The following is a 24,294-nucleotide window of genomic DNA, read 5'->3' on the forward strand; positions in this document are numbered from 1 at the left end:
TGTGAACAGACTGGTGTTCGCCCAACCTTGGAATGCCTCCCTGGTTGTAAGAGCGAGGGAAGGATCCAAGCCTCTGTCCTTCGGGTGTGCACCGCAGGATCAATGGTCAGACCTCTGGACCAAGTACTAAGAGAGAGGCAAGCGTGTCTCTTCGTACCAGCAATGTAAGAACTTGTTCCTGTACAGGAGCAAATATAAAGTTATGGGTTTGTCTCTTGTTGGCATCCACTTCCCCCCCCTTGTAGGAGGAAGTGGTGGATATTCTGCTCCTAACCCTAATGAAAGGGATAGGATGGGGCTCTGTCATATAGCTCACCTGCATCTCGTCCTCATCCAGCGTAGTGACAACCGTGACCCTCTGCCCACAGGTAGAGGAGAAGGAAAAGATGGGAAGAGAAGCCAGTCACTCACTCATTCTCACATCCATTCGCACAGTCACACCAGGACTCGATGCTGTTCAGCCTGCGAGGGTCTGGGTTAGCTACACAACTTGTTGAGCAGCCACCACGGGTCCCAAGGAAAAAGTATCCAAGGACCTGTGGGCAATATCCTGAAGGTAGAAGGAGGTAGGTAGTCTGGTTAGCCCAGACACCTGCCTTCAGGACCTGTGCCACGGAGAAGTTCTTACGAAATGCCAATGACGGGCCAATACTTCTGACTTCGTGAGCTCTCGGACGGGACGTACGGATGTCATCACTACCATCAGCCTCATACGCCCTCCTGATGACCTCACGCAGCCAGAAAGAAAGTGTTCTTGGATACTTCTTTCTTGGTTACCCCAGTGCTAACGAAGAGCGTCGATACTCAGGCCTGAGGTGTCGAGTTCTCTTCAGATAGCGCCGTAGCACCTCACAGGACAAAGCAGCATCTCATCCGCATCATTATCGGTGAAGTCCATTAGGGAAGGGATCGTGAAAGATCGAACCTGTCGTCAGGGACCGATGGTTTCTGAGTCTTCGCAACGAAGTTCGGGACGAAATCGAGCGTCACAGATCCCCATCCCCTGGAGTGTCGTACATCAAAGGAAAGACCATGAAGTTCCCCTACTCTCTTCGCCGATGCCAGGGCCAGCAAGAAGAGGGTCTTGAGGGTCAGATCCCTGTCTGACGACTCTCGGAGTGGCTCGAAGGGTCTTCGAGTCAAACTTCTGAGGACGAGAGTCACGTCCCATGCAGGGGGCCTGAGTTCCCTGGGTGGGCAAGACCTTTTTTTCGAAGCTCCTCATAGCAAGGAGATCTCGAACAAGTTCGAGATATCCAGTCCCCTCAGTTTCAGGGGTAGCCAGCTGGTCGCCGCGAGAGCGAGAGCTGGTCTGGTGAGAGTCGCGTGAGCGGCTGTCACCAGTCTTCCGCTCCGTGCCGTGAACCTGACGCTGAGCGAGCTCAGACGTCTGGTTCCTGGCTGCACGGTCGCTGGTAGGCGACCGTACACTCGGTACCTCTTGCGAACGAGAGGCCGAGACGGAACCTGATGCAGTGGCAGAGCCTCTAACACCAGGTGAGGAAGTACCGGTGTTAGCCGACACCCCTCTGGGTCCCCGTAGTCTTCTTCCTTGCGGAAGAAGAGACGGCCCCGCTCCTGAAGGAGCAGGAGGACCAGCGGAAGAACCCCCCGTCTCGCCGGAGCGAGACGGGCCCTTAGAAGCTCCCGAAGGAGACTTATTAGGGGGGGAGGAGGCAACCTTCTTCTTCTTAGGCTGTGAAGCCTTAGAAGACGAAGGGGGAGAGGCGGCAGACGACGACGACGACACCTTCCTCCTCTTCCTCTTCTTCTTCGTCAGCTTCCTCAGGACCGATGTCAAGTCAGCCATCCAGGGCGGAGCCGGGGCTGCTGTTGCCGAAGCAACAGGGCCCGGACGCACCTGTCCAGACAGACCGACATCGGGAGCAGCGGCGCCACGAACAGGAACGACATCAGCAGGTGCAGGCATCACAGGAACAGCAGGAACAGTCACGGCAGGAACGGCAGGTACAGAAACGGCAGCAGTGGTCGGCAACATCTCATCACTCGTCAGCAGCTGGGCAGTACGGCAGGTACTGCAGAAGGTACAGACAAGCCAGGAGGACGGACCAGCGTACGACCGACATCCTTGGCATCGGCGGGATGTCCAGGGGCGAGCTCTTCGGACACACGAAGTCTGGTCTCGGCAGCACGGCAAACCCGGGTGGCGGTGGCATCACACTCCCCCGTGGCACGGCGATCGGCCCCTGCACCGATGAAGTTGGTGTTACAGACACCGCATGCGGGGAATACACCAGATGAGGAGGAGAAGCATAGCCTGGGGTTGACAATGTAGTGGTAGTGGTGGTCACTGTGGCATGCGTGACCGCAACAGAGCCAGCCAGATGGTAGAGCAGCCCCTGGACACTCGGCACGCCCTGCAAGCCCAACGATGCCCACACCTGTCCAAGGTCGTCCCTCGCAGCAGCAGCACCTGAGGAAGCAAAGGTCGGGTGGTTAGCAGGAGCCTCTACCCGTCCGCGCGGTGTAGACGAACGGATAGAGGACCCAGAATACAACTCCACGTCAGGGTACCTAGCGCCCTCCTCCACACTCGAAAGATCGGGTGAGGAGAAGGACCTGGAAACCCCCCCCACAGGAGAAGGCGCCAACCGTGGGAGCTGAGCCAGGGGCAGGAAAGAAGATGAAGTGTCCGTAACCAAAGGAGTCGCGGGAGAGCTCTCTGACGACTCCTTTGCCGGCCTTCGCTTCTTCCTACCCTCGTACAGACCCCACTTGCACCTCCGACCAAGAAACACATACATCACAAGGCTCGGCGCGGGTACACTCACGCCCCCGACACCGAGCGCATAACACATGGGGATCGATCTCAGGGAATGAGCGGAACTTACCGCACTTACGCCCCTCAGTTCCCGGGCACAGTCGCCGGATGGTAGTAGGGCGCGGAGAATCCATGATCGATCAGATCAATTAATTTCACTTCAATAAATGAAAAAACAAGGGAAATGATTGTACTTACAATAAATCTTGCAAAGATAAAGAGAAACACAACCATACAAGTAAGGAAAGCAAACGACGATGAAGCGGGCAGAGAGCGCAGAACACACGGTCCACTCGCTTGTGAGGCCGAAAGCAAAAGTGATTGTTTACCTCCCAGTCGCGCGCGCGCGCCTGTCGGACAAGCAGTTAACTACCGAACCCCTTGTTCGAAAGCTTACGACCTATCCAGCTGCCGCTAGTAACCTTCCTATTGTAAAAGGACCGAAGGTTTGTATGCCGTGTCGGAACAAAAAAACACAGGAATTTGTGCATATTTCTCATAGAAAAATACCGCGAATACCCGAATTTTCCGCGAAATCCGCAAATGCGTGAGTAACAAGGTAAGGTGATGAAGGGTACAGAGTTGCCCTTGCACACCTGTAGATTTTTTACTCACCCATGCTATCTGGATTTCATTATTATCCAACAGGACTTTGGCTCTTTTAATCTGGATAGTTGAAGCCTTATTTATTAATCTTTATTTTTAGGTCATAAAGAAATAAAGTAGAATTGCTGAAACATTTGATTTTCTCTATACACAAAACTGCAAAAATTTTACTTAAAATTCTAGTAAATTTTTTCTTTAATTTCCTTTTACATAAAAGAATAAATCTAAGTGTCTAACTATCAAAGCTATGTATTTAATTTTTCCAATAACCTACACTAAAAGCTGAGCCTACATATACATACACCATAAAAATCAAGATACAAAATAACAATTTGTTGAAAATTGTATTTTTCCTAACTATACAAACCTGAGGTTCTTTACAATAGGAATGTAACTTGCGGCAGCTGGAACCAGTCGTAAGCTTCGAACAAGGGAGTTCGGTAGTTAACTGCTTGTCTGACAGTCCGCGCACCGCGCGACTGGGAGGTGAAGATCCACTTTGCTTTAGGCCCAGGAAAAAACAGTGAGGCGTGGCATGATGGTGGGACTGTGTAAAGGACCTCAGGTTTGTATAGTTAGGAAAAATACAATTTTCGACAAATTGTTATTTGTTCCGATACAAATACAAACCATCGGTCCTTTACAATAGGACGACTCACTTCTTGGTGGGTGGAATCTGAGTCTTATGAACAGACTGGTGTTCGTCCAACCTTGGTTCCCTCCCTGGTCGTAAGAGCAGAGGGAGGGATCCTAGCCTCTGCCCAATGATCAGGGTATGTACCGCAGGATCAATGGTCAGACCTCTGGACCCATGTGATAAGAGGGAGGCAAGCGTACCTCTTAAAAAACTAGCAAGCAAGAACTTGTTCCTATTGCAAAGAGGCAAAATATGAAGTCATGGGTTTGTCTCTTGTTGGCTTCCACTTCCCCCCCCACTTGTTGGGGGAAGTGGTGGATAATCGCTCCTATCCGTAATGAAAGGGATAGGATGGGGCTCGGTCAAGTAGCTTACCTGCATTGCCTCCTGTTCCAGCGTAGTGACGACCACGTCCCTCTGCCCACAGGTAGAGGGAGAGAAAAAGATGGGGAAGAGAAGGCCAGTCACACTCTCATTCACTCATCCATTCATGCAGTCACACAAGGATGCAATGCTGTTCTGTCCGCTCAGGTGCTGGGTAAGCTACACAACGTGTTGAGCAGCCATAACGGGTCCCAAGGAAAAAGTGTCAAAGGACCTGTGGGCTATATCTTGAAGGTAGAAGGATGGTGAAGGTGATCTGGTTGGACCGACCCCTGCCTTCCGGACCTGCGCCATGGAGAAGTTCTTGCGGAACGCAAGGGAAGGACCAATACCTCTGACTTCGTAGGCTCTCGGACGAAGGGTACAGATGTCGTCGCTACCATCAGCCTCGTACGCCCTCCTGATCACCTCACGCAGCCAGAAAGAAAGTGTTCTTAGATACTTCTTCCTTGGTCACCCTGGTGCTAACGAAGAGGCGTTGACACTCAGGCCTGAGGTGCCGAGTTCTCTTCAGATAGCGCCGTAGCACCCTCACAGGACAAAGCAGCATCTCATCCGCATCGTTGTCAGTGAAGTCCCATAGGGAGGGGATTGGTGGTGAAGACTACTACAAACCAAAAACCGAAGTCGTACGCAGTTGACTCTAAACAGAAAAAAAAAAAAACGAAGGAAGGAAGGATTCCGAGTCTTTTTTTTCGCTAGAAACGAAGTTCGGGACGAAATCGAGCGTCACAGATCCCCATCCCCTGATGCTGAATCGAAGACGTGAAGTCGAAGGAAAGGCCATGCAGTTCCCCTACTCTCTTCACCGATGCCAGGGCCAGCAAGAAGAGGGTCTTGAGGGTCAGATCCCTGACTGACGACTCGCGGGGTGGCTCAAAGGGACTTCGAGTTAGACTCCTAAGGATGAGAGTCACGTCCCACCCCAGGGGCCTGAGTTCCCTGGGTGGGCAAGACCTCTCGAAGCTCCTCATAAGCAGGGAGATCTCGAACGAATTCGAGATATCCACTCCCCTCAGTTTCAGGACTAGGGCCAGGGCGGCTCTGTATCCTTTGACGGTGGGGACAGAGAGGAGCTTCTCTCGGCAAAGAAACACAAGGAAATCCGCTACCTGCTGAAGAATGGCTCTGAGAGGAGAGAGACCCCGTCTACGACACCAACCACAGAAGACTGCCCACTTTCCCTGGTACACAGCTGCAGAGGACTGTCTGATGTACCCAGCCATCTCTGTTGCTGCTCGGCAAGAAAAGCCTCTCGCTCGCAAGAGATGGTGGATAACAGCCAGCCGTGAAGATGTAGGGACTGGACTGACTGGTGGTACCGTTCCACGTGTGGCTGGACAAGAAGGTTGTGCCAAGGGGGAATCTCTCTCGGTGCTTCTGCAAGCAGAGCCAGCCGGTCCGGGTACACCAGGATCATCCGGAGATTCGGGGTGACCAGCACTCGGCTGATCACCTTGCGAATCAGGCAGAACGGGGGAAAGGCGTACGCGAAGAGGTTGTCCCACGGGTGTTGAAGAGCATCCTCTGCAGCTGCCCATGGGTCCGGCACGGCCGAGAAGAAAACCTGAAGTTACCTGTTGTGCCGGGTGGCGAACAGATCCACTACTGGACGCCCCCACAGGTTGAAGAGCCTTTCCGCCACGTCTGGGTGTAGGGACCATTTGGTCCCTATCACCTGATCCCGACGGCTGAGCTTGTCTGCTACTACATTTCTCTTGCCTGGAATGTAGCAGGCTGACAGCTCTACCGAGTGGGCCGTGCACCTGCAACGTTAACTGGTGCAACGGGAGGGACACTAGGCCCCCTTGTTTGTTGACGTATGCCACTATTGTGCTGTTGTCGCACATCAACACCACCGAGTGTCCCATCAGACGGTCCCGGAACTCTTGGAGAGCGAGGAACGCTGCCTTGAGCTCCAGGACGTTGATGTGAAGGTGCTTGTCGTGACGATCCCACACTCCTGCAGCCACCAACTCCTCCAGGTGTGTGCCCCATCCCTTGGTTGACGCGTCTGAAAACAGCAACATCTCCGGGGGGGGAGTGCGGAGAGGCACTCCTCTTAAGAGGTTCCTGTCGTCCAGCCACCAGGCTAGGTTCTGCCTCACCTCCTCCGTGAGGGACACGGGGAAGTACGGTGGGTTTCTTGCCTGTGACCAACTCTCCTTTAGTCTCCACTGGAGAGACCGCAGGTGAAGACGCCCGTGAGGGACTAACTTCTCGAGTGACGACAGGTGGCCGATCACGACTTGACACTGCTGAGCTGGCTGTTCTTGCCGAGACAGGAACTGGTAGGCTGCCTCCCTGAATCTGCTGATCCGCGAGTCTGCGGGGAAGACTCGCCCTGCTACCGTGTCGATCAGCATACCCAGGTACTTCATCCTCTGCTTTGGGCTCGAGATCGGACTTCTCAAAGTTCACCACGATCCCCAGATCGTGGGCAGAACTCGAGAAGTCGATCCCTGTCCTGTAGCAACTGCGAGTGCGATCACCAGGACCAACCAGTCTCGAGCTACCTCAAAAGACGTATCCCTGACGAGTGGGCCCAAGCAGACACCAGAGTGAACACTCGCGTGAACACCTGTGGGGCGACTGAGACCACCGAAGCAAAGTGCCTGAATTGGTCACCGGACAGGCCCCGTCGAGGATGAAGCAGAGGTACTTCCTGGAGGATTGATGGATGGGTATCTGGAAATACGTGTCCTTCAAGTCCAACCGAAAGCATGAAGTCGTTCTCCCTGGTGGAGTCGAGCACGGATCGTGCCGTCTCCATCGTGAACCGAGACTGGCGAACGAATCGGTTTCAGGGGAGAGATCTATCACCGGGCGCCAGCACCCCCCCCCCCCGAAGACTTCTCCACCAGGAAAAGACAGCTGTAGAAGCCTGGAGAACGATCCCTGACGATCTCCACAGCTCCCTTGCTCAGCATGGCTTGGACTTCCTGCCGAAGGGCTACGTCCTTTGATGTTCCAGGTAAGTAGGTCTGAAGGTAGACCGGGTTGGAGGTGAGGGGCAAAAGGGGCGAGACTCGAAGGGTAGTAGGTACCCCTCCCGAAGGACGTCTACTATCCAGGTCTCAGCTCCGTAGCGCTGCCATGTTGCCCAATGGCTCACCAGGCACCACCCCACTTCCGGCAGCAGGTGAGGGGGAATGCCGTCCCTAGCGTTTCCCGCCTCTCTTCGACTTCTTCCCAGCTCCCCTCATGGGAAGGAGGGCTGGGAGGAGGGCTGATGGCGACCGCTCCTGGAAGAAGTCGAAGGCAGAGTCTTTCCACTGGGCTTCGACGATGCAATCATCTTGGCCGCAGAGGAAGCGCTAACCAAACTCTTGGGCTTGGCCGCAGTCGATCGAGGCTGCCCAGACGCCTTCAAGACTGCCTGGTGGACTAAACGGTCACTGTCATCAGTGCGCCGTCGTTCCACCGCAGCGTCCACCATCTCTCCTGGGAAGAGAGAGGAGGAACTCCGCACCAGTCCGTTGCGAAGACCCAATGCCACCTCACGCCCAGCCGCCCTGGTCACTCGGGTGAGGACTGCGTCCCTACGCCGAAGTACCAGGTTGGCCCACAGGTTTGCCTTCTGGTGGGCTAGGTAGGAGATGGCTCTACCTCCAGACTGGCACAGTCTCCCGAAAGCCGGGTCACCTTCGGGAGTGAGATTTCCCGAGGTGGCCGCGACCTTAGACACCGTGAGGGACCACAGGTCTAACCAGGAGACTGCCTGGAATGCCGCCATGGTGGTGGATTCCAGTGCAAGTGCCTCTTGCTGCGAGAACCATAAGTTCTCTGACAGGAGCTGCTGCAGAGACACCCCAGGAGTTAGCCTAGCTAGCTCCGGGTTAACCTGTTTGGGCGGCATAGGATCCTCCGATGGCACTTAGAATCTCCTCTGTCACAGTAGAGGTGGTGGAAGTAGCTTGGAAGACCTGCCGGACTGTAGCGAACCCTCCTGTCCAGAGACAAGAGAGTCCACCTGGCCTAGCACCAAGTCAGCCAGAGCTGATCGCGGCAGACCCACCGTTGTCTTGGGTTCCTTCTTAGGACCCCAGAACGACTCGAGCCGGGACGTGGGCTCAGAAGGTAACGAATCAGCGCAATAACCTCTGCAAACGACCTCTGGATCTCGGGAGTGACTGCGTCTTGAGGAGTAGGACCGGCAAGTCCCTCCAACAAGAACGCCTCTCAAGACCCTCCTCCTTCGGAAGGAGGAACACCGACAGACCCCTCCCGGTCTCCTCCTGCCACTTGCGCATACAACCTGGTCGGTCCTAAGATCATGCCTGGTTCGTAAGGCATCATGGTGGGACCGCGCTCCTCACGATCACTCCGGATCGCCTCGCTCTTCCCGGTGTAACCCGAGGAAGTTGAAGGGATCGGAGAGGAAGACCTGACGCTCCCCCCTCGCCCACCGGCAGAACCGGCGTGCTTGGGGGGCTGCAGGCGATCGCCAACCCACGGTGGCGATCGAGCTGCAGGCCTGGTCGCGCGGCTCTCCTGGGAAGAGCGGCTGGACCAAGAACCGCGGCTCCGGTCCCATGCGTCAGAGGAGCTGCTGCTGGTCCCCCTACCCGCCCGGTCCCGGTGGGAGCGGTGGTCAGGGGACCTGCAGAGACCACTGTCGCGGTGGGAGCGGTGCCTGTCCTCACGGCACGTCGAGCCGCTGGATGGAGGGGATCTCTTCCTAGCTTCAGCCCGCGGCCGGTCTGGGACTGTTGCATCAACCCTGGTCACCTGCGGATCGCCACAAGAGCGATCGCTGGCCTGGCGGGAGTCACCTGAGCGACCCCCGCCAGTCTTCCGCTCCGTGCCTCAGTCCTGGCGCCGAGCGAACTTGGAAGCCTGGGCCTTGGCTGCACGGTCACCCGCAGGCGACCATACACTCGGTACCTCTCGCGAACGAGAGGTCGAGACGGAACCTGGTGTAGCGGCAGAACCCCTAGCACCAGGTGAGGAAGTACCGGTGTTAGCCGGTACCCCTCTGGTCCCCGTCTTCTTTTTCCTTGCGGAAGGAGAGACGGGCCCCACTTCCGAAGGAGCGGGAGGACCAGCGGAAGAACCCCCCGTCCCACCGGAGTGAGACGGGGCCTTAAAAGTTCCCGAAGGAGACTTCTTAGGGGGGGAGGAGGCAGCCTTCTTCTTCCTCGGCTGTGAAGCCTTGGAAGTCGAAGGGGAAGAAGCGGCAGCAGGCGACGACGAAGATGACGACGACACCTTCCTCTTCTTCTTCTTCTTCGTCAGCTTCCTCAGGACAGACGTCAGGTCCTCCATCCAGGACGGAGCTAAGGCTATTGCCGAGGCAACACAGCCCGGCTGCACCTGTCCGGAAGGACCTGCGACTGGGGCAGCAACACCACGGGCAGGAACGACGTCAGCAGGGGCTGGTCCCGGCACAGCAGGCACGGCAGGAGCAGCAAGTACAGCAAGAGGCGGGACAGCGGCCAGCGACATCCTGGGTACGGTTGGAAGGTCCAGGGCGAGCTCTTAGGGCACCGAAAGTCGGGGGCTGAGGCGAGAGCGGCAAACCTTAGCGGCGGCGTCACGAACCTCCTCAAGAAACCAGCAATCGGGGCCTGCACCGCAGCTGAGGGGGTTACCGTTGTCACGTGCTGGGTGTACACAAGGTGAGGAGGGGCGGCATACCCCGGGGTCGAGACAGTGGTAGTGGTGGTGGTCACCGGTCCATGTGTAACCGGAGCAGCACCCGCCAGGTGATGCAACAGCCCCCAAACACTCGGTGTCCCCTGGAGGCCCAGCGAGAACCATACCTGGCCGAGGTCGTCGCCCGCAGCAGGAGCACCTGAGGAGGCAAAGGTCGGGTTAGTAGGAGGTGAAGAAAACCAAGCATACAACTTGAAGCGGGCAGATAGGCGAGCAGCACGTCTATCCACCAGAGCGGCCGAAAGCAAAGTGACTCCTCTCCTCGCAGTTGAGCTGACCGCCAACTGCTGGACAAGTAGTTAAATACTGAACCTCCTTGTTCGATGCTTACGACCGGTTCAGCTGCCGCTAAGTTACCTTCCTATTGTTAAAGGACCGAGGGTTTGTATACGTATCGGAACAATTACATTTTGGAATAAGGTTCTGTACATTATTGAAGGAATAAACTTACGTGTTTCAGATACTCCTTTTTGTGGCTACTTAAAAGTGCCTTAGCACCATGTAAGCTGTTAGGTGGAAGTTTTGCCCACTCATGTATCTTTGGCCAAACCTTATGAAGACTTTTGTGGGGATAAACTTCTGTAACAAAACCACATTCATATGCATCTGCAGCAGTAATCTGGAAAAAACAACATATGTACATATATGAAATGCTGAACAATACTGCAAAATAAAACCTGAAAAAATATTCATATTTTGATTTCCAATGCTATCAAGACTGTTGCAGCATAGACTTTCCATATTATGAAATTATGTATTTTATGTACTACAGTCATTGCAATTATAAATAAACACAACCACCAAGTCGCACTTAGGCTTGGAGGATTTGTTCTTGCAAGAACAAATCCTGAGGATTGGAGGAAATTAAAGTTCATTATTATTATTATCCAGTAGTTTCACCAAACTCCATTCACAACCTATTTTAGAAGAGACCAAAGTGACTGGAAGAAAACTAAAGTTGAATTTAAAATTATTAGGAAATATCAAATAAAAAGTAAAAAAAAAAATTGCAATTAATATAACAGCAGCCAAATTTAGAAACAATATGAAGTGCCATACTTTAGTATAAAAAATTTAAAGTACAAAACCATGAAAAGCATTGTCAAATGTCCATATCTTACTAGAATAAAAAGCATTTGATTTCTAACAGGTACAAAAGAGCAGATGTCACTGGTCAACTTCATTACCACCTTTTTTTTAAATATATTAACAAGAATAATCTGATTCAAGATACTATTGCAAACAAAACTTTATTTACACATATAACAAGGTAACACAACTTTCTTATTGAATGGGTTTAAGTTAAACAAGGGCAAATTTGATTTGCAAGTACAGTACACTGGCAACAGTCTTTCACAAATAATTACTTGAGCTTTTAATTCAACAAGAACTTCACTTTAAATTACCCTAAAATTTCCAATTACACAAAACCATCAAGTATGGCCTGTATTCCAACCATACATGGCATTAGGCACACACCAGTACCTGCTGCAACAATGACCTAAGGTGTCAATATAACTGTGCTAACCTTTTCTAAATTTCAAATTCCTCTTAACAACAATCTCTCTTTCCCATAGATAAATTTTATTGTTACTAAACTACAGAAGTTTGTACATAACTACAGTCATTTCCTCTGATATTTTATTTTTAATTTCTTTTGTAAAGGTTTCTTTGGAAAATTCTATGTGGCATTGGGACTACTGCTAGCCTCTTTTAATTGTGGTAAGGATGAATGACAGATAAAAAAATAATGAAAAGTAAAAAAAAAAAAAAAAAAAGACCTGCTACAGGATAGAGAACAGCACATATACCGTATATACTCGAGTAACGTGCGATCTCGCATATCATGCGACCCCAAAATTTTCACCAATAAACAGTGGTTTTGTCATGTATCTCATGTATCATGCGAGTTCCTTTTCCGAGGCCAGTTCATAAGGTTGGTGGTTTAGCGTGCTAATGGCAGAGTCGTTCAGATGTGTGGTGCTGCTAGTGAAGTTACGGTAATTTTCTTACTAATCTCGAGAATTGAATAGAAGATCTCAAGATTATAAAAGAATCTCAGAAATAATACTGTAATTTGAGTCTTTCACCAACGGGTATCAGTAAATGTGTAGACATTGTGTGCGTGTTTAAAAAAAATGTGCAGTACACACACATTCCGATGTTTCGGTTTTTGGAATTTTTCAATTTCGGAAATGTGAGGTCAGATGCATAATCAAACAAACATCACTACTGCAGCAAAAACTTTTTTCCTTTATGTTTTTCATTATTGTTATTTATTAATTACAGTTTATTTAAATAAATGTTAATATAATACTGTTACATGAATGTGAGATAATTAAGATCACCTATAATAAAATAGTGGGACAATGAATATCATATGTTCACTAATAGCTATTTTCAAAACAAACATTCCGTAAAACGCAAAAAAATATATGTACATAACAATCAAAATCTAATAATGTTTTGCAGTTCAACTTGTGAATTTCAACAATAAGTATGACTATATAATATATTTCACCATACGATCTTGCAGTTGAAGTCGTAAAAATTTTGAGGATGGTCCGGGAAAAGGATTTGTACTTTGTGATTACGTATCGCTACAACACCATGTGGTATTTTCATACCACTATAGTATTGATGACGCATCGTTACGACACACTGGTATTTTTCATACCACTATACATTAAAGTTAAAATGATCACGTTATATTATTGTTTTCACGAAGAAATAATTATATAAAGAAAATTATCGAGTAATTTTTGCCGTCAGCAGTCAGAAAATCACGAACATGGTAACGTTCAAACCTAGTGTCATCCACGGCATATGTCTATAAATAGAACAGAAGCAGAGGGCAGTCATTGGATAACAGATCTCCATGGCTACCAACCAGCCCAATAGGTGTTAGTTATACTACACTGTGAATTTCTTAGAATGAACGTTTACACGTAACACACGGGAAGCTAACGATGATGTGTGTGCTTTGCATACAGTACGTAGTTTTTGTTTTTATTAGTGTATTTTACTGATTACATGAAGAATACTCTCTCTCTCTCTCTCTCTCTCTCTCTCAGGAAAGATACCGTCAATTCAATTTATCAGTATCTTTTCTTGATAGACAAAGTAAATATTTAGGACTCCAAAGCTTGGCATATGTCAATTATTTTATTATCTTGGGATTTTTGGTTAATCTTGGGATTTTCCATGGTCAACTATTGGGATTAGTAAGAAAAATGCGATTATTTGAGTAGCAGCAGCTGCAGCGCACACCCAAATGAATCGGGTAAGCCTAGCACGCCAAACAATAGTATTTACAAAATGAGCGGAGCTCTCTGGCTGGGCTGTTTTGGTCCACCCACGTGTTTGATCGCATATCTGCCAAATTTATAACAACAACAGAGATAAAACCATTTCTCCCATTACAGATATCAAATATTATCTTTTCCGTTGTGCAGAATTCTGAATAAATTACGTAGGTTCACGATTGATAAAGTTTTTTTATGCAATAACAAGAAACGGAGTCAGATTTTCTATCAACAGGGCATCTCATTTTGGTGCCATTGCGAATATTTCAACCAGTTCCACGTGCGTTTAAATCCATACTGACTGTACAGTCTGGAGGCAGTTCTCCCTTCTACACATATCTTGATTTCTTAATATCGTAGGTATAGAATAAATTGGTGAGCAAGGAAATATGAAATAAAGCATAACAGTAAGTTTGACGAGTGAGAAAATAAACAATCATATACAGACAGACTCTCTCTCTCGCTCTCTCTCTCTCTCTCTCTCTCTCTTCTCTCTCTCTATCTCTCTCTCTCTCTCTCTCTCTCTTCTCCTCCCTCTCCTCTCTCTCTGAGAAATAGGAAACAATGACTGAATATTGCTTGAATGCGATATGGCAAAGTTTTGGCCTGACTGAAGTGTGGAGTGACTTTGAAACCGACTTACAAGTTATTCCTCACAGCCATGGATAGACATCAACTTCACAGCCGAGAAAGGGCAATCGTATACAAAATAAATAGGTATGGGAAATGCGAAATGAGGGCCTATGTTGTCCCATAAAAAAAGCTCTCGCTCGGACAGCTGTAAGATTTAGGAGAGGAGAGAGAGAGAGAGAGAGTAGAGAGAGAGAGGAGAGGAGAGAGAGAGAGAGAGAGAGAGAGCGAGAGAGAGAGAGAGAGAGAAGAGAGCAGGGCCGAATAGGAAGGAGATTAAAGTACCTGGGAATGAAAACCCCTTATAATCTTATAATTATAGCCTCGGGGTTTGTCTCAAGGACATTCAAAGGTCTGTCACACACGGGCAGTTGTTGTTTTTGTAAAATTAGCATAAGGGCAGATCTTTAAAAGCCACGCCAGGGAGCTCACCACGGTGACAAGACTATACCTTCCATATGAATTGACGATGTCCTATACGAAGATGCAGGAGATGAAGATGAAATGATCAAAGATCTGGAAGATGACGAATATGACGACTGCCTGATGGCAAAGAATTCAGAGCAGTATTTGATGATACCGGACTAACGGAGAGCGACTTTGGTGGAGGATTTTTAGTTTATTGAATTTTTATGCATTTTTTTTTTACTTTAATAAATTTTCACTTACCTGCGTATCCTAAAATGAAAATAATATTTCAAGTAACAAATGTTTCTTTTACTGAATAAAACAAAAAGTAAAAAATCCTTCGGTGTTGTGCCTTAATCAACTGATTTGGAAATTATAGATGGTTAGTCTAGAACAGTTAAACATGTTGTATAAACCAAAATAATGCAAATGGCGCACGATCGCTCTTTTGTATTTTAAAATACAATAGTAATATGAGAATGCATACAATATTATTGGATATAGTGAAGTACAAGTAAAGCATAACTTTTTAAAAGATCTACTGTTTTCCTCCGGTAGTAACTATCGCGATCAGCCAATTTGGGAAAGCATAGACGGTACGCTAATTTTATACCGCGTGTATGATGCGACCCCTTGAAAATTAGCTTCAAAATTAGGTTTCAAAAGTCGCATAATATGCGAGTATATACGGTAGATAAAACTTGTATTAAAACATTTTTTGTTCATACGCGAACAAACACTCGGTCTTAACAATAGGATCCTTTCTAGCGCCTAGCTGGATCCGGTAAAAAAGTAGATAAAAGCAAGGAATCTTGTGGTATCTGGCAACGCATGCGTAGATCGGGTGAAGAGTGGTCAAACGCCAAACATCTACGCCAGTCTTTCTTTACCACCTTAGGACGAGAGTTGGGTTTTTCCTCTCTTGGCCTTTTTCCCGGTTTTTGCCCGTTTCGTTCCTTTAGTGTGTTTGTGTGTTTTTACCTGATATTATAGCTTCTTCTGCAAAATTTGTCATTTTAGTTATTTTTTCAATAGGTGGGCAGGAGCTGAAGATGATCCACTCGCATACACCAAATTACAGTGTATGTACATACTGCTAAATTGTAACTACTTCCTTCTAACATCATACTATTCCAATGGGTATTTGTACAGTAGAGCAATTAGGATGGACTTATCATGTAAGGCCAAAATTATGCTAACTTTTACATTAACCCTTAATGGATGGATAGCTTCTCAGGAGTAGCAATAACAGGTTTGGGATGGTGGACGGATTGATCCTATAGAAAACCAATATTAAGCGCCATTGATTTGAAAGGAATCGGGCGGGAGAGATGTGCCAATATACTTCTTTAGCCCATAAATTCACTAATGGCAACTTTTACACTGGCTGAAATCACGAATCTGGCATCTCACGACTTCAGTTCTGCTTCTGACTTCAAGGGGTTACTGTCGGTTTTTGTTCTTGTCTTTTACAGTAGTATGTTGGTTGTAAATGTAATTTTGCAAAGAAAAGTGTAAAGAAATATCAGAAAAAACATGTACAAGTAAAATAAAATAAAAATTTACTGAATCTTAGTTCTCGGTAAATTTACGTAAATATTTTTCAACAAATATACTAAGAATTTGTTACTGATTTTATTTCTTTTCCGTTTTGATATTGTGTGAGCTGTAATTATAATTTTACAAAATAAAATAAAATTATTTATAAGAAAAAACATATAACTTCGTAAAATTTATGATTGTCTTGTAGAAGAGGCCCCACAAGGGGTTGTAAATACGTAGTCATTTTCAACTTCTTGTGGAAGGTAGGGGAAATTTTTTAATTTTTTTTTTCTTTCACCATGCATTTACATATCTTCCTTATTCCATTGATGTTTTTTTTTTTTTTTGTAAATTGGCTGACCTCAAAGTTTACCCAGCCTGAGGAGCTGCATATTGATTTTTTTACCCATCCACTGAGGGTTAAATAAGAATTACAGAAAATAATAATAACAGTAAAACATAAACCTTTTTATTGAAGAGAAGCATTTCTGCAGCTTTTCCAGGACCCATTATACGAGGAAAAAGGTACGATGAACATCCTTCTGGTGACAAAGCACTCTTTACAAAAGGTGTATGGAATGTAGCCTGAAAAAGAAAGAAAAATTTGCATTTATTGAAATCTTTACCCCTCCCCTGCCCTGAACATTAAGAGGACAGACAACTATAAACCAGATGCTTTTATGGCCTTTACAGAATTTTTCATTGACTTTTAATTTATATTATGACTACTCATGCTATAAACAACTGACATACTACAAATAACCTAAGGACTTCATATGCATGATTAGCTCTCACCGTATTTTCCACCACATCTTTAAATTTAAATGTTGATATACAAAATACTAGTTTAAGCATTACAAGCTTTTCAGATAAATAAGCCCTTTTAAAAATCACACTACTACTATATTATACATGTGGTCTGCATCCCTCAATTGATCACAATTTTCTTAACTTTTGACCCAAGTTAGATTTAGCTCACTTTCTTAAAAATTCCATGTAAATCCTTATGAACACGAATTCTGGAAACAGAATTATGAGACTCACAAATGAAAACTGCCTCAAGACAACAAAATACTTGACTCTCTTTACACCTATAAGGCATCATATTGCCACTGTAATTGTGAACCATAACACACTGCAACCAGTTTAAAGGTTAAAAATAGAAAGCAGGGTAATAAAAATAAAAAAGATGTACACAAAACCTTTGAACATTAGAAGCAGATGGACAGATAATACCAATATGAACAAGTTTAGGATAAAAAATCAATGAGACTGAATGATGTAAGACCAAGCTTATATGAAAATTATTATTATTACTCTTATTATTATTATTATTATTCTATTGAAGGAGATTACTGCTTCAGCTGTATTTATTTTGTAGAAGTTCTTTTCTATTCTTCTTATCACGGCTTTTTCAATATTATTTAAATTGGCGAGTAACGCACCTATTGGATACATAATAAAAGTCAAGATTAATGAATTTTACAAAATTTATATATATTAAAATCTGGTGTACGTTATCAATAGATTAATACAACCCAAGCAAAAATTTTATGCCAAATTTTCTTCTGGATTCGACCATATATTCTCAAGGCTGTGGCTTTGAGTAGACTGATGATATTTTCAATGCTACCCTAATTTATGGTCGAGAGGTCAGCAGGGGGTATCCCAAAGCTGAAGTTTCATTGGTCAGGGGGTGCGGTGCTTCTCTGGTATTGGCGGCTGGAAGGAATCTTCAAGCTACTTTCTAGAGTTGAAGCTCTTGCTGTCGTAACCTAGCAGACCATCAAAGTTGGACTGTGACGTCGCCGGGCGTGTCTTCACTGTGAGCCAAAGCTGAATTTTCATTGGCTATTTGACGCTACGTGACGTCACAGTAGACCGAATTTCCATCTGCTGTCTGGTAGCTAGTATGATCAGGTAAGACTTGGCTGGTGTCTTCTCTCGTTCTATTATTGCCATAGGTATTGTCTGTCTACTAAGCGGATCTCCTGCCATGCACAGAAGGGGCCATTAGGAACCACACTTTGGCCGTACATAACGAAGCATCTCACGCGACGGAAATATCCAAAACACAAGGATAATAGGGAGAACCCCATCAGAGAAGTCTCCACCTGTTGGAGGCCCTCCTCATTCAACGGGAAAAGCCCTCTCTGAACACCACCCAAGAGGTGCTTTTCCTCCCCACAAACGTACGAAGAAATATACCGAACTATGGCAATACCAGTATGAGAGAAGACACCAACTGAGTCACACCTAATCATACCAGCCGCCTGGCAGCAGATGGAAATTTGGCCCGCTGTGAAGTCACACAGCATCCAACAGCCAATGAAAATTCTGCTTCGGCTTGCAGTAATGACACACCCCGCGACATCACAGTCTAGCTTTGACGGTCTGCTAGGTTACGACAGCAAGAGCTTCAACTCTAGAAAGTAGCTTAAAAACAATCACTATATAGTGGGCACCCTGTATTCACATTCTCCGGATTCGCGGACTCATGCATTCACAGACTTCTCTATGGACCATATCTACACACTATTTAAACTGACAAAATAGGCTGTTTAATTAAGGATTTTATGGATATCTATAGAGGGTGGTACTGGTGGACTCTAATGGGGTTGACTTGTATGTAAAAAAGAATACAGCTCTTTGCAAGATGTAAATACTGTAGGGTCAAATAAACTCATTGTTTATCTCACATACATAACCTGAAACATTCCAGTACGTATAATTAAGAAGCAAGTTTTCCTTATTCGTTTTAGCTAATGTATGACATTAATAAAAAGTCAGTAAGTTGGTGTCAGTGACAACCATTTTGGAATTAAAGGTTAAACTAATACATACTGTAATGGTTAACTCTAATACAAACCAAAAGCCCTTTGGAAGACCAATAAAATGATAGTGCCAAAAGCTGAAAGTTTGCAATAGCTTTCTCTTCCTTGTTAAAAACTTCATACAGTATTAAAACCAGTCAACATCTACTGTTTGATTCAACCTCAATTCTCAGTTTTCCCTCAGAAGACTTTACCTAAACCACCAGCTAAAAATCTGTGTTATGCCACCAATTTACAAGTGAGCCATTATTAAAGATTACTCACTTTATCAGATGCATAGACAACATCTACCAATGGCAGCATTGTCACACCAACTCCTACTGCTGGTCCGTTAACCACAGCAATCAGTGGCTTGGGAAATTCAATTAGAATATTAATCAACCTGAAAAATTAACAGCTCTAGAATATTCACTTCACTGGGTTCAGTATATACTGTACATGAATAATGAGTATTCTTCCTCCAAATTCATAAACTGATTCATGGACACAAAAATCATTACACAAAGAATTATATGCAACTGCAAAGCAGTTGAAAGTTGGTAGGTAAGAGCTAACACCACTTGAGCCTTTTGTAATTCTTTAAACCAATTTTTTCATACAAGAAAATGGCATCTTATACATTACAACCAAACCAACATAAGCCCATGATAATATAAAAAACTAAATATATAAATTCCCTGCATGTCAGTACTCTAATAAAAATTTTATACCAAAAACATTCATATTCCTATCACCCCAAAAATCACATTTATATATGAAAATAAAGTTTTATAATCACCAAATAATTACAAGCTACGTATTGTTTTTCACAACCACAGCAGCCTAAAATTTCAAAATTTGTGATAACTATTCAACTGATAGTAGTATGACTTAAACCCCGTCCACTTTCAGGGTAAAGAGTGGAGCAATGTGGCAGCGAGCTCAATTGTTTTTGCCCTGGTGTCCATGTGAGGAGAGGAGGGAAGGCTCCAATTCACAATTCAATAATTACTTGGTAAATACATGTAAAATTTTACCATATTTTTATTATTATTATTAATAGGTGTTAGTTTTTCCAGACCTCTGAGTCTCAAGTAGACTCTTCTCGGGTGGTTCTCAGGATCAATCCTGAGAAAAAAAAAAAAAAAAAAAAAAAAAAAAAAAAAAAAAAAGAAAAAAAAAAAAAAAAAAAATTTAGACTTATTTAAGAAACCCGTCTTATTTAAAAAATTTATGATTTTATTAATTGAAAAATCCCTGCTTTCCGCAAGAATATTTTTCATTTCTGAACTCCGCAGATAAATAGATCTTTGCTGGGTCCAATTTGGGCACTCAACAAGCAAATGCTGCACTGTCATGGGTATTTGACATCTGTTACATTTCACTGGGTCAGCATGTGGTGTTGACATCAAGTGACCATGTGAGATCTTGTGTGTCCTATACGTAGCCTTGCTAGGATCACCTCTTTTGCTCTTTTCCTCCGTGAGGATGTCCTCCATGCATAGACTTCAGTTTTTATATTTTTAAGTTTGTTTGTTGTTGGCACCGAGGCCCATTCTTCTTTCCAATCCTGGTAAATTAATGTTTTAACTGATTTTACCCAGTCTGACACTGGGGCATATGAAATTGTTGGAGGGATAGTGGTGCAGGCTAATTTGGCAGCAGAGTCTGCATATTCATTTCCTTTATTCCCACGTGTGCTGGGATCCAACATATTTCCATTGATATTCCTGATTGGAGGAGTTGATGAATTTTTATTTGAATTTCCTGTACTATTTGGTTTCCTGATTTATACTGTCCTATTGCATCTATAGCGCTACGTGAGTCACTGAAAATTACAGAGACACTTGCTTTTGCCTCAGATATCATATCTAGAGCCATCTGTATGGCTGTGACTTCAGCAGTAAATACTGATGATATTGAAGGTAGGCTTTTTTTACTTAACATATTTTTCGAATATGCAGATGCTCCTACTCCAACATTATTTTTGGAGCCGTCTGTATATATCATAAATTTGTCGCCTTTTCCTTCTAATGTGTTCCAAAGCATGTTGGCGGTACATTTCCGTACTTGTCATTTGTTTTTTGAGTAGGTAAGACAGGGAGGTACATATCTTTACTCTATTTAAAATCCATGGTGGTGGCAATTCCATTGGTGGGTGAAAAATTGGATTCATATTATGTATGTTCATTATGTATCTAGCTCTTTTTGGGAAAGAGCTTGTACTATTAACTGCTGTTACTTGATTACAGTTTTGGAAGCAGTAAGTTGCAGGAGACGATCCCACTTGCATTGAAAGACCTCTTTGTATTGTTATTAAATTACGGTGATGTTTTAAGGGCAAAATACCTGCCTCCACCAAAAGTGAGTTTGTTGGGGACGATCGGAAAGCTCCTGTGCACAATCGCACGCCTTCATGGTGCACTGCATCGAGAGATTTTAATGCAGATTCTGAGGCGGATGAATATATTGGACAGCAGTAATCTATTATGGATAAGACTGTTGCCTTATATATCATTAATAAAATGTCTCGCTTTGCTCCCCAATTAGTGTGTGATAACTTTTTTAATATGGCAAGGGCTTTGATGCCCTTGGCTTTAATGTATTTGATGTGCTCTTTCCAATTTAAATGTTGATCAAATATTACTCCTAGATACTTGATTTTTGTACAAAATTGTATTTCAGTGCATAAAGATGCAGTTTGATTGTTTGGTTCTTCATCCACCTTTTGTCTTTGTAGAAGACGATTGCTTTTGTTTTATCAGTTGAAAATTTAAATCCAACTGAATTTGCCCAACTACATATATTTGAAATGGCAGTACTAAGAACTCTCTGAGCGTGTCTCAGATTACTACTCGTATAGTAAATGACAAAGTCATCAACATATAAACTGTTTTTTACACCACTTGGTAAATTTATAGTAATGTCATTGATTGCTAAAGCAAACAATGTACAGCTCAAGACACTACCTTGAGGGATTCCTTCTTCCAGTTTATAGGTTACTGAGTAGGAATTTTCTACTCTTACTTGAAAAGTTCTGTTTGTTAAGAAGTTCTTAATAAATATTGGTAAGTGGCCTCTTAGTCCCTTGGAGTGGAGTTTTTGCATGATGTTATGTTTCCATGTTGTATCGTATGCTTTTTCTATATCAAAAAATATAGCTACTGTTAATTTCTTTTGTTCAAAGCCTTTTTTTGATATGATCTTCTAAATGTGTTAAGGGATCTAGGGTTGATCTGCCAGCTATTGAACCAGATTGTGTTGGTGTTAAAATGGATTCTTTGGTTATTACATACGTTAATCGTGCATTAACCATTTTTTCTAAGATTTTGTTTCATAGGCAACTTGTTAGAGATATCGGTCCTATAATTGGATGGATTACTTGCATCCTTTCCTGGTTTGTTTATTGGAATAATTATGGCATGTTTCCATTTATCAGGAAAGACACGTTTTAGCCAGATACTATTGTAAAATTTTAATAAAATATGATTTAGCTATAGGAGCTAATTTTTCTATCATTTCAAATGATATTTTATCATATCCTGGTGCAGAGGGATGACAAGAGTTGATGGCATTATCTAGTTCATCCATGTTAAAATATAGTAGTATTAATTTCCAGGTCTTCAAGAGTTTCAAAATTGAGTATTATATTTTCTTTTTGTTTTCTGATACTTTGAATGTGTATCTAGGCTGGAGTAAGCACTGATGTTTTCAAAATGTTTCCCAATTATGTTTGATATTTCATAAGTATCATGGTATATTTTTCCATTTAAATGTATTGCACTTCTTGGAGTCTTATATGTTTTCCATTGATTTTCCTTATCTTTTGCCAGACATCCCTTGTGGATGTGTTTGAAGATATGTTTGAGACATATTCCTTCCATGATGCGATTTTTTTCTGCTATTACCGTTTTTCTAAATTTGGCTGTATATTTGTTATATAGTGGTTTAATGTGGTTAATTGTTATGTTTGTTATAACTATTTTGTTTAATATGTTTATACTATAGGGCATTTTGTTGAGTGATTTAAGGCGAGTTTTGAGTCTGTTTAGATTGCGACTCATATATGTTTTTATTTTACTTAATGTTGTTAATGTTGGATTCCACCATGGGACAGGGATTTTGTGGAATGTGTTTTGGTTTTTGGAATACTTTTATCTGCAGCATTTATTATGAAGTTTGAGAAGGATTCACATGTAGTATTGTGATCTTCATTATGTGGGAATGGTGGTATGTTTCGTGTGTATATGAAATATTTATCCCAGTTAGCTTTTTGGATATTATATCTTGTAGGTGGCAATATTTTGACATTACTTAAGTAGTTCAGAATGATTGGGAAATGGTCACTTGTGTATGAATCGTCTAGGACGTTCCATTCAAATTTCTCCGCTACATCATTTGAACATAATGAAATGTCAATTGAAGAAAAGGTTAGGTGTGTATTTGAAAAATATGTTGGAACTTCACTTTCATTGAGACAATACAGGTTGTGTTTCATTATAGTATTCTCTATGTTGATTCCGGATGTGTCAGTGGGGTTATTAATATCCCATAATGGATTATGTGCATTAAAATCTCCTACTATAAGTAGTGGTTCCTGTATACTTTTGCTAATAAGTTCAGAAAAATCACTGAAATTTGCATTGAAATTTGGTTGGTTATATAAATTACAAATAGTAATTTTACTTTTATCAGGCATATACAGTTTAATTGATGTTATTTGATATGGCATAGATGGTATGTCAACAGGTTCATATGTAATGCTATTATGAACGTATATGGCTGTGCCTAATTTTCCACCGTCAGTTGGTGAATAACAGGCAATTTTATAGTGTTGGATATTTGTAGGGTTACTTCCTATATGTTGTAGACATATGCACAGTGGGTTGTGGTCTCGTATGATTCTTTGTAATTCACCCAGACGTAGTCGGGTTAAGAGACCATTTATATTCCATTGAATGATTTTATATTCCATTATTGGGAGGAATTGGTGTTAAATTCTGTAAATTGATTGCTGATTTTACTTTATCTCGTAGTTTATATGCATTTGAATTTATTTGTGGTTTTTTAATCGTTGTATTTGTATGTTGGTTATTAGATTCTGCAGTTGTTTGTTTTTCATAGTTGAATATTAATAAGTCTATTTTTGATTTTATAATTTCCTTTTTGTATTTTAAGGATTCAGAACATAATTCGTTCTCATGTTGGTGTGTTAAAGGGCACCTCCTTAATTGGTAAAATTGTCAATACAATTTCGTACTGTGTCCTCTGTCTTGGTAGTTATTTGGTTATATGTACTTACAAAGCATTCATTACAACCACAAGATGAAGCATGTTTGGTAATGTTAATTATTGGTTCAGAAGTTTTTGGTCTAGCTTTAGAAATGTCTGGTTTTGTAATTCTATTGTTCCTTTTCTGTAGTGATAAGGACTGTTGGTTGAGGGGTTATTTGTTTTGTTGTTGTTAATGGGATATTTCGGTCTTGTGGATGGTTGGGGGGTGATAGTTATATTTTGGTTTGGTTTAAT

General features: G+C 43.9%; 1 protein-coding gene across 2 annotated transcripts in view; it reads right to left on the bottom strand.

Annotated features, from left to right (window-relative positions):
* LOC135222947 (enoyl-CoA delta isomerase 2-like) overlaps positions 1–24,294 on the bottom strand; it is a 103,185-nt gene that overhangs the window by 12,669 nt on the left and 66,222 nt on the right. For both annotated transcript variants that reach the window (XM_064261399.1, XM_064261398.1), the window contains exons 6-8: positions 19,051–19,168; positions 16,418–16,537; positions 10,519–10,686 (exon numbers count right to left, since the gene is read on the bottom strand). In XM_064261399.1, coding sequence (XP_064117469.1) covers positions 10,519–10,686; positions 16,418–16,537; positions 19,051–19,168 — 406 coding nt within the window. The remainder of the gene's footprint in view (positions 1–10,518; positions 10,687–16,417; positions 16,538–19,050; positions 19,169–24,294) is intronic.

This window comes from Macrobrachium nipponense, chromosome 8, assembly GCF_015104395.2.
Source record: "Macrobrachium nipponense isolate FS-2020 chromosome 8, ASM1510439v2, whole genome shotgun sequence".
Classification (NCBI taxonomy): domain Eukaryota; kingdom Metazoa; phylum Arthropoda; class Malacostraca; order Decapoda; family Palaemonidae; genus Macrobrachium; species Macrobrachium nipponense.